The following is a 20499-nucleotide window of genomic DNA, read 5'->3' as shown; positions in this document are numbered from 1 at the left end:
AAGCTCTCGGTGCAGGAGATAGTGGTTGAACCCAGAGATATTGTGCTGCCATTGTCGTCTCCCTATTCGTCCAACTCCGATATACACGCGGTAATAGCCGCACCACCTCACACCAGTAAGCTCCTCTCTCTCCATCTCCCTCTTCGACCACCTCTATCTTCACTCCCTCAGCCTCTCTATCTCTCTATACATTGCCCCTCATTGTTCCTCTCTCACTTCTTTGTGTTTTCCTTTCCGCCCATGCTACTATCCCTGGTGTTGTTGATTTTTTGCACGCCGGTAAGTCCCTATCTCTATCTCTATCTCTCCATCTCACAATTGCTCTCTGTCGGAGTTTGAGAGGGCCAATCCGATATCATGGACACTACAACTTGCTTGGAATGGGAAGCTTTTGGACCTGTTGATGTGTCCGTACATTCATTGGATGAGGAAAGGACTAAGCTTTGCATTACAATTGCAACAAAAATGGCAGCAAACAGCACACAAATGTGCAAGATAAAAAGCAACAGAGATTGACAAAGATGTAATTAAAACCATATAAAAAATTTCACTGTTGTAATACTACTAATTTAAATAAACAAACAATTAAGTGACACAATACAACCCAATGAACTCACATAGACTGTTTCATAAACATATGATGTTAGGTTAACTTAAATATGATCCTTTCAACTTGTTCTATGTAATATTGATTGATCAGCTAAGTTAAATATTTGATCTATCCTAATTAACAAATTTTTATATGTTTGCAAGCATGAATTACACATGAAATTTTTATCTCACCTAATCCACGATCACGTTGTGATAAGATAAATCCAATAAGTTGATATGTATCAATATAACCAAGAAACTTAATATATATATATAAATATATATATATATATTTATATGTATGTATGTATATATATATATATCCAACCAACAAACTATTGTGCAATTTGTGAGTGATAAATTGTGGGATTTATAAATTAAACCGAAAGTAACTCGTTCATTAAGTATATATGTCTAGTTGATTTGGATAGTTTTTATTTTTTATTTATCAAACACTCTTCATCTTACTTATCCACAATAGGTGGTATTACAGTCTGAATTCCTCCCAAGAAATCTCCCGATAAGCGTACTTCCCTTTTTTTTCATGTATTTTTAAAATTATTTTAAATATTTTTAAAAAATCTTAACATCATTAAAAAATATTTTTTTAATCATTAAATAAATAAATAAAATATCGAGACTACTGTCGTACACTATCCACGATAGCATCGTGCAGGACAGGTTAAGTATTAAAGAATTTACAGCTGTGGGAGGTAGTGAGCATTGGGGCCTTGCATGGAATAAAGATTAAAGTGTAGGTTGTGCGCATGGAGGGACTTGCACTTTTTTTTTTTTTTTTTTTTTTTTTTTTTTTTTTTTTTTTGGTCTTGTGGGTTGTTTGGCACTGATATAGTATATTTCGGATTTATGATGCAAGGGCATTTGGCTGGATGGTGCTCGTTTGGTCATTGGCAATGAAACTGGTTGAGGGAAATGGGGCTTGGGTGTAGTCGTGGGCTACGACCTCTGGATTGGATATCGATGCAGGTGATAGTGGTTGAACCCAGAGATACCGCGATGCCACCATCATCTCCCTGTTCGTCCAACTCCAATATACACTCCATAACAGTCGCGCCACCTCATGCCAGTAAGCTCCTCTCTCTACATCTCCCTCTCCAACCATCTCTATCTTCCCTCCCTCGGTCTCTCTCTCTCTATCCGTTACCCCTCTCTTACTTATTTGTGTTTTCCTTTTCGTCGTTGCCCATTCTATTGTCCTTGGTATTGTTGATTTTTTGCATGCCAGCAAGTCTCTGTCTCTATTTTTATCTCTATCTCTATCTCTCCGTCTCACAATTGTTCTCTGTCAGAGTTTGAGAGGGCCAATCTGATATCATGGACACTGCAATTTGCTCGAAATGGGAAGCTTTTGGACCCTGTTGATGTGTCCACACATTCATTGGATGAGGAAAGGACTAAACTTTACATTACAATTGCAACAAAAATGGCAGAAAATGGCACACAAATGTGCAAGATAAAAAGCGACAGAGATGGACAAAGATGTAATTAAAACCATAAAAAAGTCACTGTTCACATAAACGTGCAAAGTTTGCCGCATCTGCCAAATTGAAGAAAAAAATAAAATGTCTTCAAATATTAAAATAGTCTAATGCATAAGAATAAAATTACTATTTATTTATGTTCATCATTTGTTATGAAATTTAAATTATATTAAAAATTCAAATTAACTAGATAGTTTTTTTCTCTTAAAAATGTTCAGTAAAACTTCATCATTTATTTAATGATGAAAAATTTGTATTTTATAAATTAAAGTTGATTTTAAGTATATGATATAATATTATTCTCTTAAAAATGTTCAGTAAAACTTTATCTTTTATTTAATGATGAAAAATTAGTATTTTATAAATTAAAGTTAATTTTAAGTGTATGATATAATATTTATATTTTAATTATCTATTTTATGTTACTTTAAATCAATATTTAAACTTATACCGTTAGATTAAATCTGAAAATTTAAGATGAAGGGTTGGGATTTAAAACTCAAAAACCATCATTTTCCCCCACTTTTCCTTTCTCCCTCTCTCTCCTTCCCCATACACGTTTGCCTAATTTAGTTAATTAAGAATATTACCATATTATAATTATGTTAAAACTCTAAGTATTTATATGGTTTTAATTTCTTAAAAATATTTAGTAAAATTTCATCATTTATTTAATGATGGAAGATTAGTATTTTATAAATTAAATTTGATAGCTTATGTATAATATGTTATTTATATTTAAATTATTTAAATTTTAAATTAGTTTAAATCAGTGTTTTAATAAGAGAAATTATTTATATATAAATTTTAACAAGAGAAATTATTTATTATAGTGATAAATATTACAGTCTTATAATTGTATCTCTAAAATTTAATAAGAGAATTTATTTATATAATTTTAAAATGTGTAAAATATGCATAATATCTTTAAAAAGATTTTGTATATTTGAGATCTACTTTAAAGAATTTACTTTTTACATGATAGTGATAAATATTTTAATGATTTTATTTTATTTTTATATATAATAGTGATAAATATTATAGTATTTTTTTTCCCTCACTTTCTTTCTCTCTCCTATGACTCGATTCTTCCCCCATACCCCATCCTACTTCAGTCCAACCTGGCGTCGCCATGCGCTGGCAAGCCTCACCGCCACCACCGGAGAGTCCCCCTCACGCCGGCCACCAACCCAGCTACTACCGATCTCCCCCACGCGCAGCCCTCTCTCTCCCTTGCGGTAACTCAACCGAAATGAATTTTTCCTATTTCTCTCTAGTTGCGCTGCCGTACGCGGCCACCCAGCCTCACCGCCACCACCGGCGAGTCCCCCTCACGTTGGCGACAACCCAGCCACCTCCAATCTTCCCCACGCGCAACCCTTTCTCTCCCATGCGGTAATCCAACCGAAATGGATTTTTCTCATTTCTTTCTAGTTGCATCGCCATATGCGGCCACCTAGCCTCACCACTACCACCGACGAGTTCCCTTCACGCCGGCGATCAATCTAGCCACCACCGATCTCCTCCACGCGTTGCATCTCTCTCCTGCGGTAATCTATTTCTCACAGCAACTATTTATCTCTCTCTCTCTTTAAACCAAAATTAAATGAATAAACGAAGAAGGAATGAAAAGCGTAAAAAAATAACACTATTCATTACTATAGATCTCACTATTCAATCAACATAGCCTCTTCTAAAATAAAGGAGATATATATATATATATATATATATATATATATATATATATATGGTGTACCAAGTCACGGGGTATAATTATATGGATATTTCTTTTATTAAACGAGTCAAATTTCTTGACCATAATACTACTAATTTAAATAAACAAACAAGTGACACAACTCAACTTAATGAACTCATGTAGATTGTTTCATAAACATATGATATTAGGTTAACTTAAACACGATCCTTTCAACTTGTTCTATGTAATATTGATGGAGCTAAGTTAAATATTTGATGGATCATGCTACAGTCACCGCTCCTAGCTTCCAGCTTCCGTTAGTTATAAGATTTTTATTTATTTATTTATTTTTTTTACTTTTTCATACATGTATCTTTTAACACTTTTAAATATTTAAAAAAAAAATAAAAAAATACAACATTATTAAAAAAAACTTCCTTAATCATTAAGTAACAAAAATTAAAAATTAAAATAAAAAATCACAAAGATAGAATGGAGCGGTGAGAGTAGTATTATCCATATTTGACCTGTCCTAATTAACAAATTTTTATATGTTTGCACATGAAAAATTTATCTAACCTAATCCATGATCTGATAAGATAAATCCAATAAGTTGATATGTATAAATATAACCAAGATTCTTAATATATATATATATATATATATCTACTCTATTATAATAAACAACTATCTAACTGTGAATAGTAATTTTTATTATTTTTCCGTTAATTTTTCTTTTTTTCCCGTTAAGTAATGTTTTACCAAAAGACTATTAAAATTATTGACCATTTGACGCGTAGCTCCCTTATAGAATCTAATGAAGGATCGTGTTTTACCAAAAGACTCTTAATAGAATATAATTAATGTTAATATTAATATTGAATATTATTAATTTGATTAGAATATAATTATTATTAATATTTTAATTTGTATAACTATAAAATGTGATAAAAATAAAAATAAAAAAATTATTAAATTAATCATATTTTATTATTATATAGATAGTAAATAGATAATCTAATATGGATGCAGACCAATGTTCATACTTTGCTAAAGTTTATAATTTTTTAATCTTAATTTTTTTATATTTCTTTAATATTGTATTTTTTTTCCAGTCAAATAAACTGTTGATTTTTTTTTATTTAAATCATTCTATCAGGTATACCTCGGGACTAACGTACCGGAGCAGTTTTCTAGCATAGATACATATTATATATATGTATGTGAGATTTATAAATTAAACCGAAAGTAACTCGTTCATTACAGTCTACAGCTATCGAGAATTAATCCTCCCAAGAAATCTCCCGATAAGCGTACTTTCTTATTTTTCATGTATTTTTAAAATTATTTTAAATATTTAAAAAATATCATAACATCGTTAAAAAAATATATATATATCAAGACCCACTGTCGTACACTACCCACGATAGCACCGTGCAGGGCAGGATAAGTATTAAAGAGTTTACAGCTGGTGAAAAACATGGCCACAAATTAAAAGTACTAAAAAGCCCAACCAAACCTAAGCAAGTCCCATTTAATTATTTACCCATAATCTCCACACGCCACATGTCTGTCTGTCTAAGGTCCACCATGGCTCTTATTGTCACATGTCTTGACCACTCTATGTAATTTACTGCCCTCACAAGCCCCTACCTGGCACAGCCATGCAATTACAGTTACACCAAATTATTATACTATTTCGCCTAAAACAAAACTTCTTTTTTATTTTATTTTATTTTATTTTATTTTTTTCGAGTGATAGAAAATAGAAAATAGAAAATAGAAAATAGAAAATAGAAAATAGAGTTTAGCTGAGCGATTGGCGCTATTGTGTTGGTAAGATTATGATAACTTGCAGCTTTGGTCCATATAAAATTATCTGTATTTATTACAAATCTCGATATAATATTATCCATTTTATTTTTTGAGTAAAATAGTCTCCATTTTCTTGAATTCTAACCTGGCATGTTTGAGATTATATTAGTAGTCTTAAAAATACATTTGAGAAAAAAACATATCTAAACATGCTTTTTTGGATTATGCGGAATGTAATTCAAATTTTTAAAAAATTATCAATAAATAAAAATATTCATATAACTTTTATATAATTATAATTTTATATTTTTAAAAATATGGTCATAACTTTTAAAAAAATAAAATAATGATCATTTCTACCTTATAACACATTTTTATGAACAAATATAATATGTTTAAAGTACTTTTAACATATAATTGCTAAATAATAAATAATTTTTTAATAATATAATTTATTATTTAAATTATAAATTATAAAATTATAAATTATATTTCTCACCACAAGTCTAGATGATAAAACTATGCTGGTCAAAGTTAAACCGACATTGAAATTAATATACTATTTGAATCGTGGCTTCTTATCATGATTTCATCACACCTCACCAATAAATACCAGCAATAGTATTCGTGTCTATCACTTCACATGCATATTTACCACAATTTACTGGAAATGATTATCTTTTTACTTTCCAAATTGTCCCATGTTTTTCGAATAATCGAGATGCCAATGGAAATGAATTTCATTTGACTGCTGATGTTTGTGGGGGCAAGACCGGGATATTTAACAGGGCAACATCATCCGATAAAGACCACCGAAAATTCAGTTTCGATGTCCTTTGTTTTGGTTTTCTCAAAGAAAAAGGAAATTACTTATTTGTGGGGGAAAAAAAAGGTTCAACGAGGGGGTGATATTGATTGAGTAAATACATAAACATCAGAGCAAAGGATCCAAAACTGAATCCTATTTTTAATAGGTCTTTTGTCTTTCCCCAGTCTGCCTGCCCCCATTCATTCACTCCCCACTACTCAATATAAGGGGCACTGGGGCTGAATAGACTCGAGTCTCTCTCTCTCTCTCTCTCTCTCCGTGCTTCCAAGTTTCATCCAGTAAGTGGGTCTCGCGTATACCAAGCGTTTCTTGTTTCTCACTGCTGATTATTGTAAATATCGATTGTCTACTGGATTTTGTGCTAGTAATTGGAGTTTCGTGTATAAGTTGGTTTTTGGGTATTTTTTCTTACTGGGTTTTACTCTTATCGATTGAATTTGCATCTTTGTTTGTTTTTTTTTTTTTCATTTTTTCTTGTGCCACTCGTTTTTATTTACATAATTGTTGTGTTCGTTTTTGGCTTACTGGGTTTTGTGTTTTTGATTAACTGGGTTTTCTTGCTTGGTCTTGAACCATGCAGTAGGTCTTTGTGTGATGGGAGATAGAATCCCACATGGGAGTTACTTCCAGTATCCTCCTCCTGGAGTCCCTTCTCCCATCAGGTCTTCTTCCCTCCCTTCAGATCGAGGCAGGTTCGTTCAACACTCAGAACCCTATGTTTTCCGTGCTATTCCTCTTGGATTTGTTATCTTCATCGTATTTGTTTTAGTGAAATTTCATCGATACATTAATAAGATGGTGTTTAATGGTTTTTATTTATTTATTAGCTTTATAATTGCGTAATCTATTCAATTATGTGTGTTTTGATCCAATTTCTGTGTGATTATCCTGTTGTATTTTTGGTGTACTGTTTTCATGCTTAGTTATAATTTTTAAAAATCTTCTAACAATTCTACAATTAAAGGAAATAATATGCAGGAGGTAAACCTGTTTGGAAGCTTGCCTGCAAATTTAGTTTCCAAGCTTCTCTTCAAGATTGGTCCTTTGTTCTCGAATAACTTTATTTTCTCAACTTAATTCTTTTAGTTATTGCTATTAGCCACTTGTAAAAAAATTGTTTTTGGTTGAAGGAAAGAAAAATTAAATCAATTGCGTTTTTGTACTTCCATGAAAGTTCAACAAACTAATAGACAAGTTGTGAACGAAACCGAATACTCAACTTATTATTTTCATTTGAAAAGGATGCATTCTGAAGACAAATGCAACATAACATTGGTGGAAGAGCCTCATTGGCGTGGCACTGGATATGAAACCTGTCTTTCATGCTAACCCACTGAGCATTTAATTGCTGATCTGGCAAACAATAAAAAAAAAGGAGATGAACTAACATAAAAGAAAAGGAAGCTGAATTTTTAGGTGATTTTAAGCTTGCCTGCAAATTTAGTTTCCAAGCTTCTCTTCAAGATTGGTCCTTTGTTCTCGAATAACTTTATTTTCTCAACTTAATTCTTTTAGTTATTGCTATTAGCCACTTGTAAAAAAATTGTTTTTGGTTGAAGGAAAGAAAAATTAAATCAATTGCGTTTTTGTACTTCCATGAAAGTTCAACAAACTAATAGACAAGTTGTGAACGAAACCGAATACTCAACTTATTATTTTCATTTGAAAAGGATGCATTCTGAAGACAAATGCAACATAACATTGGTGGAAGAGCCTCATTGGCGTGGCACTGGATATGAAACCTGTCTTTCATGCTAACCCACTGAGCATTTAATTGCTGATCTGGCAAACAATAAAAAAAAAGGAGATGAACTAACATAAAAGAAAAGGAAGCTGAATTTTTAGGTGATTTTAAGATTTTGATTAAAGCTGCCTGCTCAAATTTCATGACCATTACTGGTGACTTGCTCTTTATATTGCTGCTGTTGTGCCATATCTTTCTTTTTCTTTTTTCTTTAATGGGAAAGATGATTATTACTAATGGAATGAGAAATACAAAAGAAGAGTGTGGGGTCCCCAAGAAAATCACCCAAAAACAACAGAAATAGCGCTGGAGATAAAGAAAAATTTGAGGAATGGTAAAATGGTTGGACCTATGATTGGCCATCATGAAGATATTTGCTTGAGCAATCCACTGGTTGGAATGCTTAGAATCATCTATTGCGGGTGCAACCCGTATTAGGAGTGTGCGCAATGAGTTCAGCTATGTTATTTATTTTTTTCTTTCATTTAGTCATTGTTTTGGTTTGTTCAATTTAGCAAATTAAGTGAAAAATGTTTGGGCCATGTTTTATTTTCTCTAGTCTTGGACAAAATGAAGACTCATGTTTATGCTGCCAAAGATCTTGTGATTATCTTTATTTACTTTGCTTCAATTAATCATGCTGTTACATTAACTCCTAGGGGTTGGCTCAAGTGGTAAAGGCCTTGGGCTTGGGGTATGCTTCCCCTAGGTCTAAGGTTCAAATCCGCTTGGGTGCAAACAATCTCTAGGGGCCATTGGATTTGGGGGATTTTCCCCTTGAATTACCCGAGATGCACTTGCGGGAAACTCCTTGCCAAGGGCCAGTGCACCCCCGAGATTAGTCGGGACACTGTTCCTAGACACCCGGTGCCAATAAAAAAAATCATGCTGTTACATTGTGGGAGTATGATAGGACGTGATGGATGTGTTCATTCATATGACAATGGCAGATACTTGGCTGAATTACTGGCGGAGAAGCAAAAGTTGGGACCATTTTTACAAGTTCTTCCCCTGTGTAGCAGACTTCTAAATCAAGGTCGGTGAATCTGCTATCTATCATTGCTACAATGTATGCTCCATTCTTCAGTTGTTGTTTGCATCATCACATCTTCTGTCGTCTCCTTTGAAAAGCAGTTTGATATCATAAATTATTAGGGTGTAAGCATGGTAGTATACATTCATCCTTTTCATTTCAAATTGTCCTCAGCATGGGTTCACTTGTAAAAGTACTATCGTATAAAATATTTTTGGCTTACTGCAGCTTTCTCCTTTACCTTTCAAAGATGAAGATAAGGTTGGGAATACTGAAATGTACTGTGCCCACCAAAAACTTAAGTGCATATGCTCTTCTCATTTACTTGAAACTACGAAAAAAAATTTTGTTTGGGAGCTGATTTGGCTTAAAATGTTATTTTCAACATGTAAACCATCCATCAAAGGTTTTGGGCATTTTTTATGTACTCAACTTCATTTGTTCTTTCATCCTACCACAGAAATCAGACGGGTTTCCGGCTTCAATCAAAGTCTTGTAGATCATGAAAGACTTGAGCATGAGAGCCCACTCAGGTCGTTAGGTCAGCCCCCTAATGGTAGAACAATGGATTTAGAAGGATGGCCAGCAATGCAAGTGGAGGTAATTCTCTAGCTTATTGATGTGATGGATGTTTATATTGTTGGGACATTTTACGTTTAGTTGATGCTTCATTCATGGCATAAGCAGAACTTGGGTTTTGAGGCAGCCTCTTTTTATGATATTATTCAGTTGATGTTTAACTTCACATTTAGTTGCATGCTAATACCACTGGCATTCATTTTTTTTTTAAGTATCTAGCCTTCTTTGTTTTGAGTTCAAGAATGTGTATGCTCAAAAGCATAAAGCCTCCCCTAAATACTAGCGAGTAAAGCCTCAGCTTAATTACACGAATTGACTAGTAAATTAGTTTTGTTATTTATTCAAAATCATGCCCTCGGTTAAATTCAGAGACTATCAAATTTGTGTGCTTTCAACTTGTCTATCTGTTTTGATTCATTTATTTAGTTTTCATCCACTTATAAAAAAATTATTTACTTTCATTTGTTAGCACCTCAACTGAATAAGATACTCTGTTATGGGGAAGCAACTGGCTGAGCTTTCATGAAACATGGTAGAAAGAGAGCTTGGGATTTAAGATTGTGATTTGTGGTAAAATCATGTGAACTTTTTTTTATGTCAATTTTCTTCCTGCAGGAAAATGGACATAGTCAAAGAATGGCCCCATTTCAAACTCCTCCAATGGGTTGGCCTGGGTTGCAGGGAGTTCCAGCCACTCCTATCGTGAAGAGAGTTATTAGACTTGATGTTCCCGTGGAAAAATATCCAAGTGTAAGTTACCATGTCCCCTTGGAGTTGATTTTAACTTTTATTGTCACTTTCCAGTATGTAGCAGTTCCTAAAATAAAGTTTGGCAGTATAATTTTGTTGGCCGAATTCTGGGACCGCGTGGAAACTCACTGAAAAGAGTTGAAGCCATGACAGAATGCAGGGTGTACATAAGAGGAAGGGGCTCTGTTAAGGATTCTGTAAAGGTATCATGAAGTGTTTTTTTCCCATTCTTCTCCTCCTTTCCCCACCTTTTCTTTCCTCTCACTACTAGTTTGGTAAAGCAACTTACTTGTTGAGTAACAGTGGAATTCGGTCGAGTGTTAATAGATAGTTGGCAATGTAATATGGAACTTTATCTGTCTAAACATTTTTTGTCTGTCTGAACTTGCCTGTTGCTTCCTTATAGATTCCATGTAGCTATATATTGAGTTTTGTTCTCTGTTCAAATGGTTGTAAGTGGGTCATCCTTTGTGATCCATTCCATTCTTTCTTGCGTACCTTACGGGTCAATTTTCGGTTTGAATATCTGTGTCAAAATACCCAATGCTCTCAAAATTATACCTAAATGCGGGAGCTATTATCACTTGATAGTCAGTGATATATGTATTTTCATTTTAGTTTTATAGTCAATCTTTTGGATTCATTCGTTTCTTTTTTGTCTTTATTTTTGGGGGGAGGGTGTTAAAACTTGTATTATTCAAGTGGTTAAACACTTAGGTGCTGTTTGGATAGTGAGTTGAGATGAGATGAAAGTTAAAAGTTGAATAAAATATTGTTAGAATATTATTTTTTAATATTATTATTGTTTTGGGATTTAAAAAGTTGAGTTGTTTATTATAATTTATGTGGAAATTTGAGAAAGTTGTAATGATGAAATGAGATGAGATGAAACACTTTTACTATCCAAATGGGGTTAATGCTTGTGGTTTAACTCCCCAACATTACTTTTGATTGAAACTCCCCAACATTACTTCCAACTTAAAATTTTGAATTCAAGAAAGCATCAAACAAATCATAGAAGAGCAACCCATGTTCATAATGTCTGGGCATGAAATTTATATGAAAAAGACTGCCAACCAAAATCTTTAGAAAAAACTAGTAAATATCGGTCAGACCCAGTATCATCGATCAGTTAACATTCCTCGACCACTTTGCACCTCTAAGTTGCATCAGACCTGGATGATAGAATCTTATTAGGGAATGGTGGAATGCCAGATGGGAAATGGCCACCTACAGTTGTGTAGTGTACTGTTCTGATAGACCTTCAATGGACCAAAAGGAAAAGATAAACCTTATTTGAGTAAATATACGTGTAAAAGAATCTTATGAACATCTTAATCTTTGGAGCTTATGCTTTAATTTTGAATCTAAGAGAGCTTTAGCTGGACACTATTTTTATTTGTTTTTATACAATTTTTTTTCCTTGCTTATTCAATGGGAAAAATACACGTTTACTGGAAAGATATTGCCTCCAGGTGACTACCATTTACTAATAAATCAATAAAAGAATAATGGTTTTAGACTTGCCTTCTTGCTGTTGTTAGTTGAGTGCCAGTCTTCAAACGAAGTGGTCAATCATATATAAGAGAAAGGAAGGGTGGGTTTGGCGGGTGATGGACGTGAAATTGAAACCATCTTATAGGTTAGGAGAATCATAATGCTTTTCTCTTTTGTATGACACTGATTGATCAAATATTTGTGATATTCTGATCTTCTTCCTTTTTTTTTTTTAAAGATTTTCTGTATGCATTGATTGCTTCATTAAGTTCTACTAGCTCTGTTTGAGTGAGTTGGACTCTTAATAAAATGCATTTTTTATTATTACTTGCTATATCGCTTTTGAATGACTAATGAAGTTGATTGCAATTAATAAGTCATCACATCACAAACGAGGAAGTTAATATTGTTTTGAGAACCTTTTTGTGAAAAGAAATTGGTTATGTTCTCGATTGTTATGGTTCCTGGTAATGCTTTGCATTTTCCGTGATGCTCATGGGTTCATGGATTTGTACTTTTTCTCACTCTCGTGATGGGCCTCTGTTTTTCGTTAGGAAGAGAAACTGAAGGATAAACCAGGATACGAGCACCTTAACGAGCCACTGCATGTGTTGGTTGAGGCGGAATTTCCAGAGGATATTATAAATGCCCGCTTGGATTATGCAGTGACAATACTAGAAAGCCTTTTGAAGCCTGTGGTATGTTCAGAAACATGCTTGTTTGCATCTTCACTTGACCATTTTTTTACGAGAAATTCTACATATATAAAGAAATTATACAAAAACAAATCCACAAATTGACGTGGTTTTATAGGATCCGTTAGATCTACTTTACAATAAAAGTAACTTTACAATCTAACGTACCATATCAAACCACATCAGTTTGTAGATTTACTTTTGTGTAATCCTTTTGTGTTTAAAATGTTTTTCTTTTTTTGCGCTTGACTGAAATTCCTCTCTCTCTCTCTCTCTCTCTCTCTCTCTCTCTCCAGGATGAATCATTGGATCACTATAAGAAGCATCAACTAAGGGAACTGGCCATGCTGAATGGCACACTAAGGGAAGAAAGTCCCAGCATGAGCCCAAGCATGAGCCCAAGCATGTCTCCCTTCAACAGTACAGGAATGAAAAGAGCCAAGACAGGAAGATAACCATTCAATGATGATGATGATGATGATGATGTGACCCTGTTTAAATTGGTGAATAACTACTAGCATGCTACTGGTTATTAGCCTGATGGCTGAACCTCGAGATGCTGGTCTGCTACTCGAACTCCTGAGGTAATTTTGGGCTCTGATTGTTCGGCACCACAGATGGATTAACTGCTACTACATTGATTTTTCAAACTTCTCTTCGTGTCTACAATGATTTCTATTCTTTCATGTATCATTAATTTCCAACGCTGAAGACTTTTATTTTTATTATTTAACTTGTAACTGCCCCCCCCCCTATTCAATTTACTCCCCCAAAACAAAATCCTGATGATTTTGAGTCATATAACTCAAATGTACTTATAGATTCTTTTATATTGACATTTAAAAAAAAAAAAAATTACATACGTATTCTGATATATGGAATCTCTTCGTGAATTCCAAATGCTGATCTGTTCGTTCGGAACCAACAGGTTTTGCTAGTTGTCTTATTTCAGCACTTTTCAAGTGCTGGCAATATATTTATCTCTGGCCTATTATTGGTGGCGGGAAACAATTATACTAAGAATAAAGAGGTTGAAGTACAAGTCGGATTTGGGTTTACTGTCAACTGCCATAACTTGGCCCCTTCAAACTTCAAGTTCCATATCATTTGCTCCTCATAATATTCTTGCTTTGATTACTTTAATTCCTTTATTTGTAAGTTATATTCAAAATGTTCCTTGTTGAAAAATGAGCTTTGGTCAAACGTGTTCGCCACATCAACAATTCAATCCCTAATCTCTTATGATGAATTAAATAGATATCGTTTAAATTTTATCAAAATAGGCTGAAGACATCTCAAGCTCCCAGAAAAATCAAAATGATCACAGGGAAAGAGTTCAAGGGTCTTGAATGAAACTATCTAGAGCTTGAGAAGCCGAAGTAAAACCCCGGGATATTTGGTAAGAAATGCAGCTAGCGTTCAAGGCAGTCAACGCTTTGCAACACACAAGTAGCAGTCAACCTGACATAAGTGCTAACCGGGTTGAATTCCATTTAAGTATGGATATACCACATAATGTGCTTACTCTTTACTCAACGTCTTGAAAAAAAAAAAGAACTGTATGAACAATTTGATGGAACCCGAACTTAAAACTGAGGCTCAATCAAATCTGTAATCTGAAATTTGAGGTCGTTTTTACAACCTTTTGATCAAGACCTCCTCACATTTCTTACAAAATGGTATTAACCTTTTTTTTATATTTTTTATTTTGGAGAGGGGGCATCGAACTCTAGACCTTCATTTTGGAGGTTGGGGGTTATACAAAACAGGCTACAAGCCTTTGGGAAATGGTATTAACCTCCTATCTAACATAAAGACATGTATTGTCCAACCAAAAGAATTCACTTACATACATCGTCACAACAAGTATTGTGTTTACGCCAGAAAAGATTCTCTTACCTCATAGGAGTATGCATATCACATCCAAATCAAGGCTTTTAAAGGAACAAGTTTTCCTGATAAATAAAGACATTTAACCCTGCAAAAAGTCCCAATTCAAATGACTATGTTAATAATTGAAAAACGAGAGAATAAAAAACAAACTCCATTACAGAAATTTGAAAACTCTGAAATTACATGACCAGTCCTTGTAGTACTGCTAAAACCAAGATCAACAAAACTCAGTAGCACTAAAACAAGCTCAAGAAAGAAACAACCAACTACGAAAGAGGCCAGCAAAATGAATACATTCTCATATGCACACACAAAATCTTTCATTCCCTTTTAACCAAATAATAAGCTGGATCAAAAAAGTCTTGTCCATGCAAAATCAAAAACGCATGTTGACGTGAGACACACCTCAACTATAATGAACATAAAATTGTAAGGTTTTGGGTCAATCCCGAAGACCAAGTTCAAGTTCAAGCTCATCATCCTCTTCAAACAACTTCAAAAGACGGGCATACTGCTCCTCTCTTTTCTTCTTTTGCCAGAACTTGAAAAGGAACAAAAAGATCACCACGAGGACCACAAGGACAAGGAATACGATTAGCACAGTAGATCCAGTGCTGATACTGGAAGTGACATGAGTCTCAGCCTTCGTACCATCTTTCAGTATTCGGTGACTCATTAGAAAAGCCTGAAGAAAACCCAATGAATAAGAAATCTAATCAATGGCTGGCAATAAAGATTTGTCAGTTTTTTTTTTTTTGATAAGTAACAAAGATGCTGCTGGAAGACTGCACAAATATTCACTGCACACATTCCCACAAAGATGACGCCTGAAATAGAGCCTTTCAACAAGCATAGGCTACCGGCCGGGGGAAAAAAAAAGCATGGGCTACCTATAAGTTCAAATCCTAGAGACCATATACTAATTCTTTATAACTCATCAAAATATTGATAACAATCCGTTGAAGCCAATTTATATTCAATGCCAATGATCCCAAATGTCTTGCTTTTGTGGCCATCAAAATAAGCACATCGAGCTCAAAGTCTGCCCGAAGAATTGAAACCAAATTTAAGCCCTCGTTACTGTTTTCCGGTTCCAAAGTCCCAATTCGGGTACTTTTGGATAGCGCTGCATGATCCTAAAAAACCATTCATATCAACTTTTATGTTTACAACACGATTTGAAATCTGTGGAAACAATAAAACAAAGAAAACAATTCAAATTTCTAGCATCTCCTTTATTTGAAACAAAAGAAAAACGCCGATCTCCGTTTCGTTTTCGTTTCATCAGAGATGGGTTCTTTATTTTATTAAAAAAAAAAAAAACTATTTGATGAATGCGATAAAAAGGAAAAAAGTTTCAAAACAAATGTATTAGGATGGGCTAAATTTTTACCCGGCGAGTAAAAGCATGAAAGTTTGGAAGTTCACGAAGAAGTCGGAAACCTACATGCATCAGATACATATTTTCTTAGGAAGAGATCTGAGGAACCAACCTGAAAGTTGAAACGAACTTTAGAGAGAGAAGGAAGGAAGCGAACAAAATCAAGGAAACGCAAAACGCAGCGACTTGCTTTTTAAATTCCACCGTCTCTCTTGGAAAACTACGCTGCGGTATCGTTTCGCGAGAATAAAAATGGGGAGAGAGGTTGTTGCGGTATTGGACCTCCGACGGTCTTCGTTTGTATAGTAGAAGTATCACATTTCATTTTATTATTATAATTTTTTTAAAATTTTATATAAAATATAATAAATAATTTAATTTTTTTAAATTTAAAAATAATAATAATATTAAAAAATAATATTTTACTTAATTTTTAATTTTTATCTAAAATCATCATATCTCATCTCACTATCTAAACCGCTCATAAAGTATCTTTCTTCTCTCAAGTATATGATGCCTGTTGTTTGCTTTCCTACCATTTCACTACTGTTCCTTAAGCCACTTTATATTCCAACGCTAGCAATATATTAAGTTCTTTAAGAAACCAATAAGAGGACCAGCGAATACCGTTCTAATCTGAACAAGATTTTGCGTGCCTTAACTTCAATTGAAGCATACCATTTCTCAATATAAAAATGATGCCTGTAAAAATGAGACCCAATTTTCATACACATGCTAAACCATTTCAATAATAATAATAATAAATCAATATAACCCATGACCATAAAGACAAAATGTCCGTTGCTTGACAAAGAGGGTCATCTTTTTTTAAAAACTCCTTTTAATTCAATTTCTCATAGACCATCATCAAGTATTATATCTAATGCCAGACGATTCTATTATATTGCCATATAAACCACACCCCATGGAAACGACAAAAACAAGATTATAAATAATAGGTCACTCAAAACCAAAATGGCTGGCAGACTCCAGTCTGTTTCAAACAAAATGAAGAGAAGCTCTACCAGGATTACAAAAAAAAAAAAAAAAAAAACCCGACACAATATAAGGCACAACTTTCTATCCAGCGATTGGGATCATCATTCACTTGAAGCACTTGGCATCCAGAAGAGGCTCTCCCTCGAAAGGCTCGTAATCTTCAATCATCTGATTGACACGCTCCTTTTGGGCTTCATCTGTGAGATCCACCTTCCTCCAATCGTAGAGCTCCATGTCATAGCACTCATTAAGCACAAATTGCGGAATTTCTCGCCCACGGAAAAGCCACAGCCCCTTCACCTTGAATGGTGGCTCTGAACCTATCACTAGCATCTTCCCAAAAGCATATTTGCGAGCTAGATCCATCCTCTGAAGAAATCCCCCGACCTTATTCAGTGTTACAAAGGAAACAGTGTTTTCATCATCGTACTTGTAATCACAGAACCACAGAGAGTATCCCTCAGGATCGTACATGTCCCAGAACCCTGCAGCAAAAATGAACCGAGGATTTAGATAAACTTGTTCACACTGCAAATGACATGCAATTTCATATAACGAAACTCCCTGACTAATGGTGGTATACCTTTAATAGCAACCTCACGGAAATTGGTTTTTGTGTTTGAGTAAAGCCTCTTCCACTCATCCAGGATCATCTTACTTGGGGGCAGCAGATCTAGTGGGTTCTTAGGCTTGGGCTTTGAGGCCTCCTCCTCACCAGCTTCTGGTTTGGGCGTTGCCGGCTCCTCCTTTTTGGCTTCTTTCTTGGGTTCATCCTTGGGCTTTGCTTTAGCTGATTCCTTTGGATGAGAAGGTTTCTTTGCCGATGGAACAGGTGGAACAGACTCGGTCTGCTTCACCTCACCCAGAATCTTCTTGAAATTTGGTTGATGAACCAAGGTCCAGAAGTATCTCTCCACATGAGGGAACTCAGACGTAAAGCTCTTAGTCATGAGCCGGGTGAACCCAAGGTATAAGTTGCATATCATAACAATATCGGCCAGGGTAACAGAATGCCCAACGAGGTATGTGTTGGAAGCAAGATGAGTGTTTAGAGCACCAAGTGCTCTCTTCAGTGCAGAAATTGCAGCTTCCTCGGCCTTCATAAAAATACAAATAAAAATAAATAAAGGCGGAGCATTGTTATGAGACAATGATGAAAATAGATTATTTTAAGCATATTATAGATAGATATAACAAAAAGTGATGAATAAAAAAATGACACACCGGAGGAAGGTGTACAACATGTCCCATTCTAGGTCTAAACCAATACACGAGATTAGTGTCAATTTCCAATGATGCAAAATCAATCCACTGCTCTATATGGCCCTGAAAATTCAAGCACATATAACAATAAGCATAAAACACATAAAAAGAGAGGGAAATCGGCAGTAACAACAATGGTCTCACGTAATCAATATGGGAAGAACCATATAGAGGATTGTCAGCCTTCAGGCGAGTAACTGCAGCAACAATTACAAATCCCATAAGTTCCAATATAACAACCTGGAGAGGATCCCCAAACTTAATAGATGGGTGAGAGAAAAGTATTCAGTATTACCATAACGTGCTATAGCATTGCTCTCAAATATGGGACCATCAGGTGTTTCCAACACAGGAACCTAGTAGAATATCAGATTTAATGATTTAAACATCTACAAAACTTAACGTAAAGATCACTATAAATACTGCAGCATAGAAGTATACCTTCCCAATAGGGTTCATCTTGAGGAATTCAGGAGTTTTATTAGAGACACCCATCTCGAAACCTGGGACTAGTTCCACTTCCACACCAGTGTACTCCGCAGCAATGAGTGTCTTGTAAGCATTTTTGTTTGTCTTCCCAGCATGCAAGATCTGGAATGTACATCAAACAGCCCTATTAGCAGAGGAAGATAACTCCATATACTCAATTAGAAAACAGAAAGATTGATCAGTTTTGATGGGCAAGTGTATTCAAAGGGGGTTCTGCAAGTGCATATGCACACACACGGATGTTCACAATAATCACCAGAAGCAGCAATGCAATTATATGGAAATCCAAACAAAGAATTCCAATTGTACTCAATGTAAATGCTAGTAACAGTTGCTGCAGCCGGCACTTAACACAGAGAGCTCAGTTTCATTTTAATCGTATCATAACACCAAAGGGTCTGGTTGTGATAGAGTGGTACGAACGCCTAATTGAAACGGTACATCAACAGCACTCTCAATGGAGATGCTAGCAACAGTGGCAAACGTCAACAGCGCGCTTATATTCTACGAAGTAAACATCTAATCAAACAATTAGGGTCAAATTAAGATTTTAGTTCCAAATTGCCCCGGAAAAAAAAGAAAAGAGAAATAATCAATGGTATAACAAAACTGTAATAATCAATCTCCACAACGATAACTATAACGAAAACATAAAAAGAAATATGAAAGAACTAGAAGGAATCAGAATCGCGACCCAAAGCTCTGACTACTAGTGACAAGGCTAATGAAAACGAAATCAGAATTATGAATATTCACTAAGGGAGCCCACGAGTTCAGAATCAAAAGACTAAGAATTTCATTAGACAACAATCTCCTTACCACTAAAAACCACAGAAAACCAATAACAGGCATATAATTTGCTGGACATGCATTATATAAAATCTAGAAAGAAGCAAAATTGAACTCACCAGAGCCATGGCTTCACGGAAAAACGTTTCCCACCGATCTCAGATCTGACCAAGAGAAAGAAGAAAAATTGAGATTAACAGTATCAAAGGACGCGTTTGACTCAAAAGGAAAACATTTTCCGGGGGAAGAGATAGACCTGTTGATGTGAGTGGGGGTATCCCTGGAGCAGCTGCGAGCGTGAGAGATAAAAAAAAAAAATATATGAAGCAAAGTAGGGTTTTTTGTAGTAGGGATCAAACAAAGATAGAAACAAACAGCCTAAAATGGGTACGGGTAGTGTCGGGTCTGGAGCTCCGTTTCGGTTTGTGTTCCCACTTCCAACTGGAGAAGAAAAAAGGCCCGCATTGTCTCTTTCGCTTAATGCGGTATATTTGGGCCTATGAGCCGAGCCTTGGTTTTTTACACCCATTGCTATTACTACGAGGCAAATGCTAGTGGAGTCTTCAAAATTACCGTTTAAAATTAAGTAATTTTAAAATTTAAGTAATTTTAGTTTTAAAATTTTTTAAAATTATAAAATTATCTCTCTTAAAATGATATTTTTTCTCATTTAATAAAAGGTCTGTATATACAATCTCTAAGTGAGAATGTAAATAAAATTTCTCTTAAAATTATAATTTAATTTTTTTAATTTTTTAATTTAATAATTAAGAAAGTGACTATTAATAAAATTATGTTAAAAAAAGATACGCCGAGTGGTAACCGCCGGCGGCCTGCTAGCACTGTCCTAAGTTTATCTCTTTTTACTGGCAAAAGAAAACTTATGAAAGCTTAATTTTGTCTATCTTCTATATTTTCGCATCAATCTTATCATATCAAAACAATTTTATATTG

General features: G+C 34.5%; 3 protein-coding genes and 1 long non-coding RNA gene across 6 annotated transcripts; 2 read left to right on the top strand and 2 right to left on the bottom strand.

Moving 5' to 3' along the window:
• Positions 1-6355: 6355 nt before the first annotated feature.
• LOC121254347 (KH domain-containing protein At1g09660/At1g09670) lies at positions 6356-13605 on the top strand. The gene is made up of 8 exons (XM_041154345.1): positions 6356-6711; positions 7017-7125; positions 9128-9213; positions 9671-9810; positions 10405-10539; positions 10626-10742; positions 12591-12734; positions 13028-13605. Exons 2-8 carry the CDS (start codon positions 7028-7030, stop codon positions 13184-13186), a joined length of 879 nt encoding a protein of 292 aa, XP_041010279.1. The 5' UTR covers positions 6356-6711; positions 7017-7027; the 3' UTR covers positions 13187-13605.
• On the top strand, positions 7578-8800 carry LOC121254349. The gene is made up of 2 exons (XR_005938610.1): positions 7578-7849; positions 8279-8800. It is a non-coding gene; the product is annotated as an uncharacterized LOC121254349 (long non-coding RNA).
• LOC121254348 lies at positions 10745-16280 on the bottom strand. Of its 3 annotated transcripts, none has more exons than XR_005938609.1 (4): positions 16118-16280; positions 15030-15309; positions 14631-14709; positions 10745-11801 (listed from the first exon to the last, which is right to left on the bottom strand). XR_005938609.1 is itself a non-coding variant. In XM_041154346.1 (2 exons), exon 2 carries the CDS (start codon positions 15298-15300, stop codon positions 15067-15069), a length of 234 nt encoding a protein of 77 aa, XP_041010280.1. In that variant the 5' UTR covers positions 15301-15309; positions 16118-16280; the 3' UTR covers positions 14763-15066. The 3 variants fall into 3 exon arrangements, 1 of the variants encoding a protein (XP_041010280.1); XR_005938608.1 differs by lacking the exon at positions 10745-11801 and adding an exon at positions 14290-14418 and having other exon boundaries at positions 14530-14709; XM_041154346.1 differs by lacking the exons at positions 10745-11801; positions 14631-14709 and having other exon boundaries at positions 14763-15309.
• A 655-nt stretch (positions 16281-16935) lies between these two features.
• Positions 16936-19918, bottom strand: LOC121254343 (elongation factor 1-gamma-like). Its single transcript, XM_041154336.1, has 8 exons — positions 19806-19918; positions 19665-19712; positions 18709-18858; positions 18563-18623; positions 18412-18464; positions 18229-18330; positions 17588-18101; positions 16936-17489 (listed from the first exon to the last, which is right to left on the bottom strand). Exons 2-8 carry the CDS (start codon positions 19671-19673, stop codon positions 17110-17112), a joined length of 1269 nt encoding a protein of 422 aa, XP_041010270.1. The 5' UTR covers positions 19674-19712; positions 19806-19918; the 3' UTR covers positions 16936-17109.
• Positions 19919-20499: the final 581 nt, after the last annotated feature.

This window comes from Juglans microcarpa x Juglans regia, chromosome 3D, assembly GCF_004785595.1.
Source record: "Juglans microcarpa x Juglans regia isolate MS1-56 chromosome 3D, Jm3101_v1.0, whole genome shotgun sequence".
Classification (NCBI taxonomy): Eukaryota; Viridiplantae; Streptophyta; class Magnoliopsida; order Fagales; family Juglandaceae; genus Juglans; species Juglans microcarpa x Juglans regia.
The sequence above is the reverse complement of the archived record's forward strand: the minus strand, read 5'-3'. Positions and strand labels throughout refer to the sequence as shown.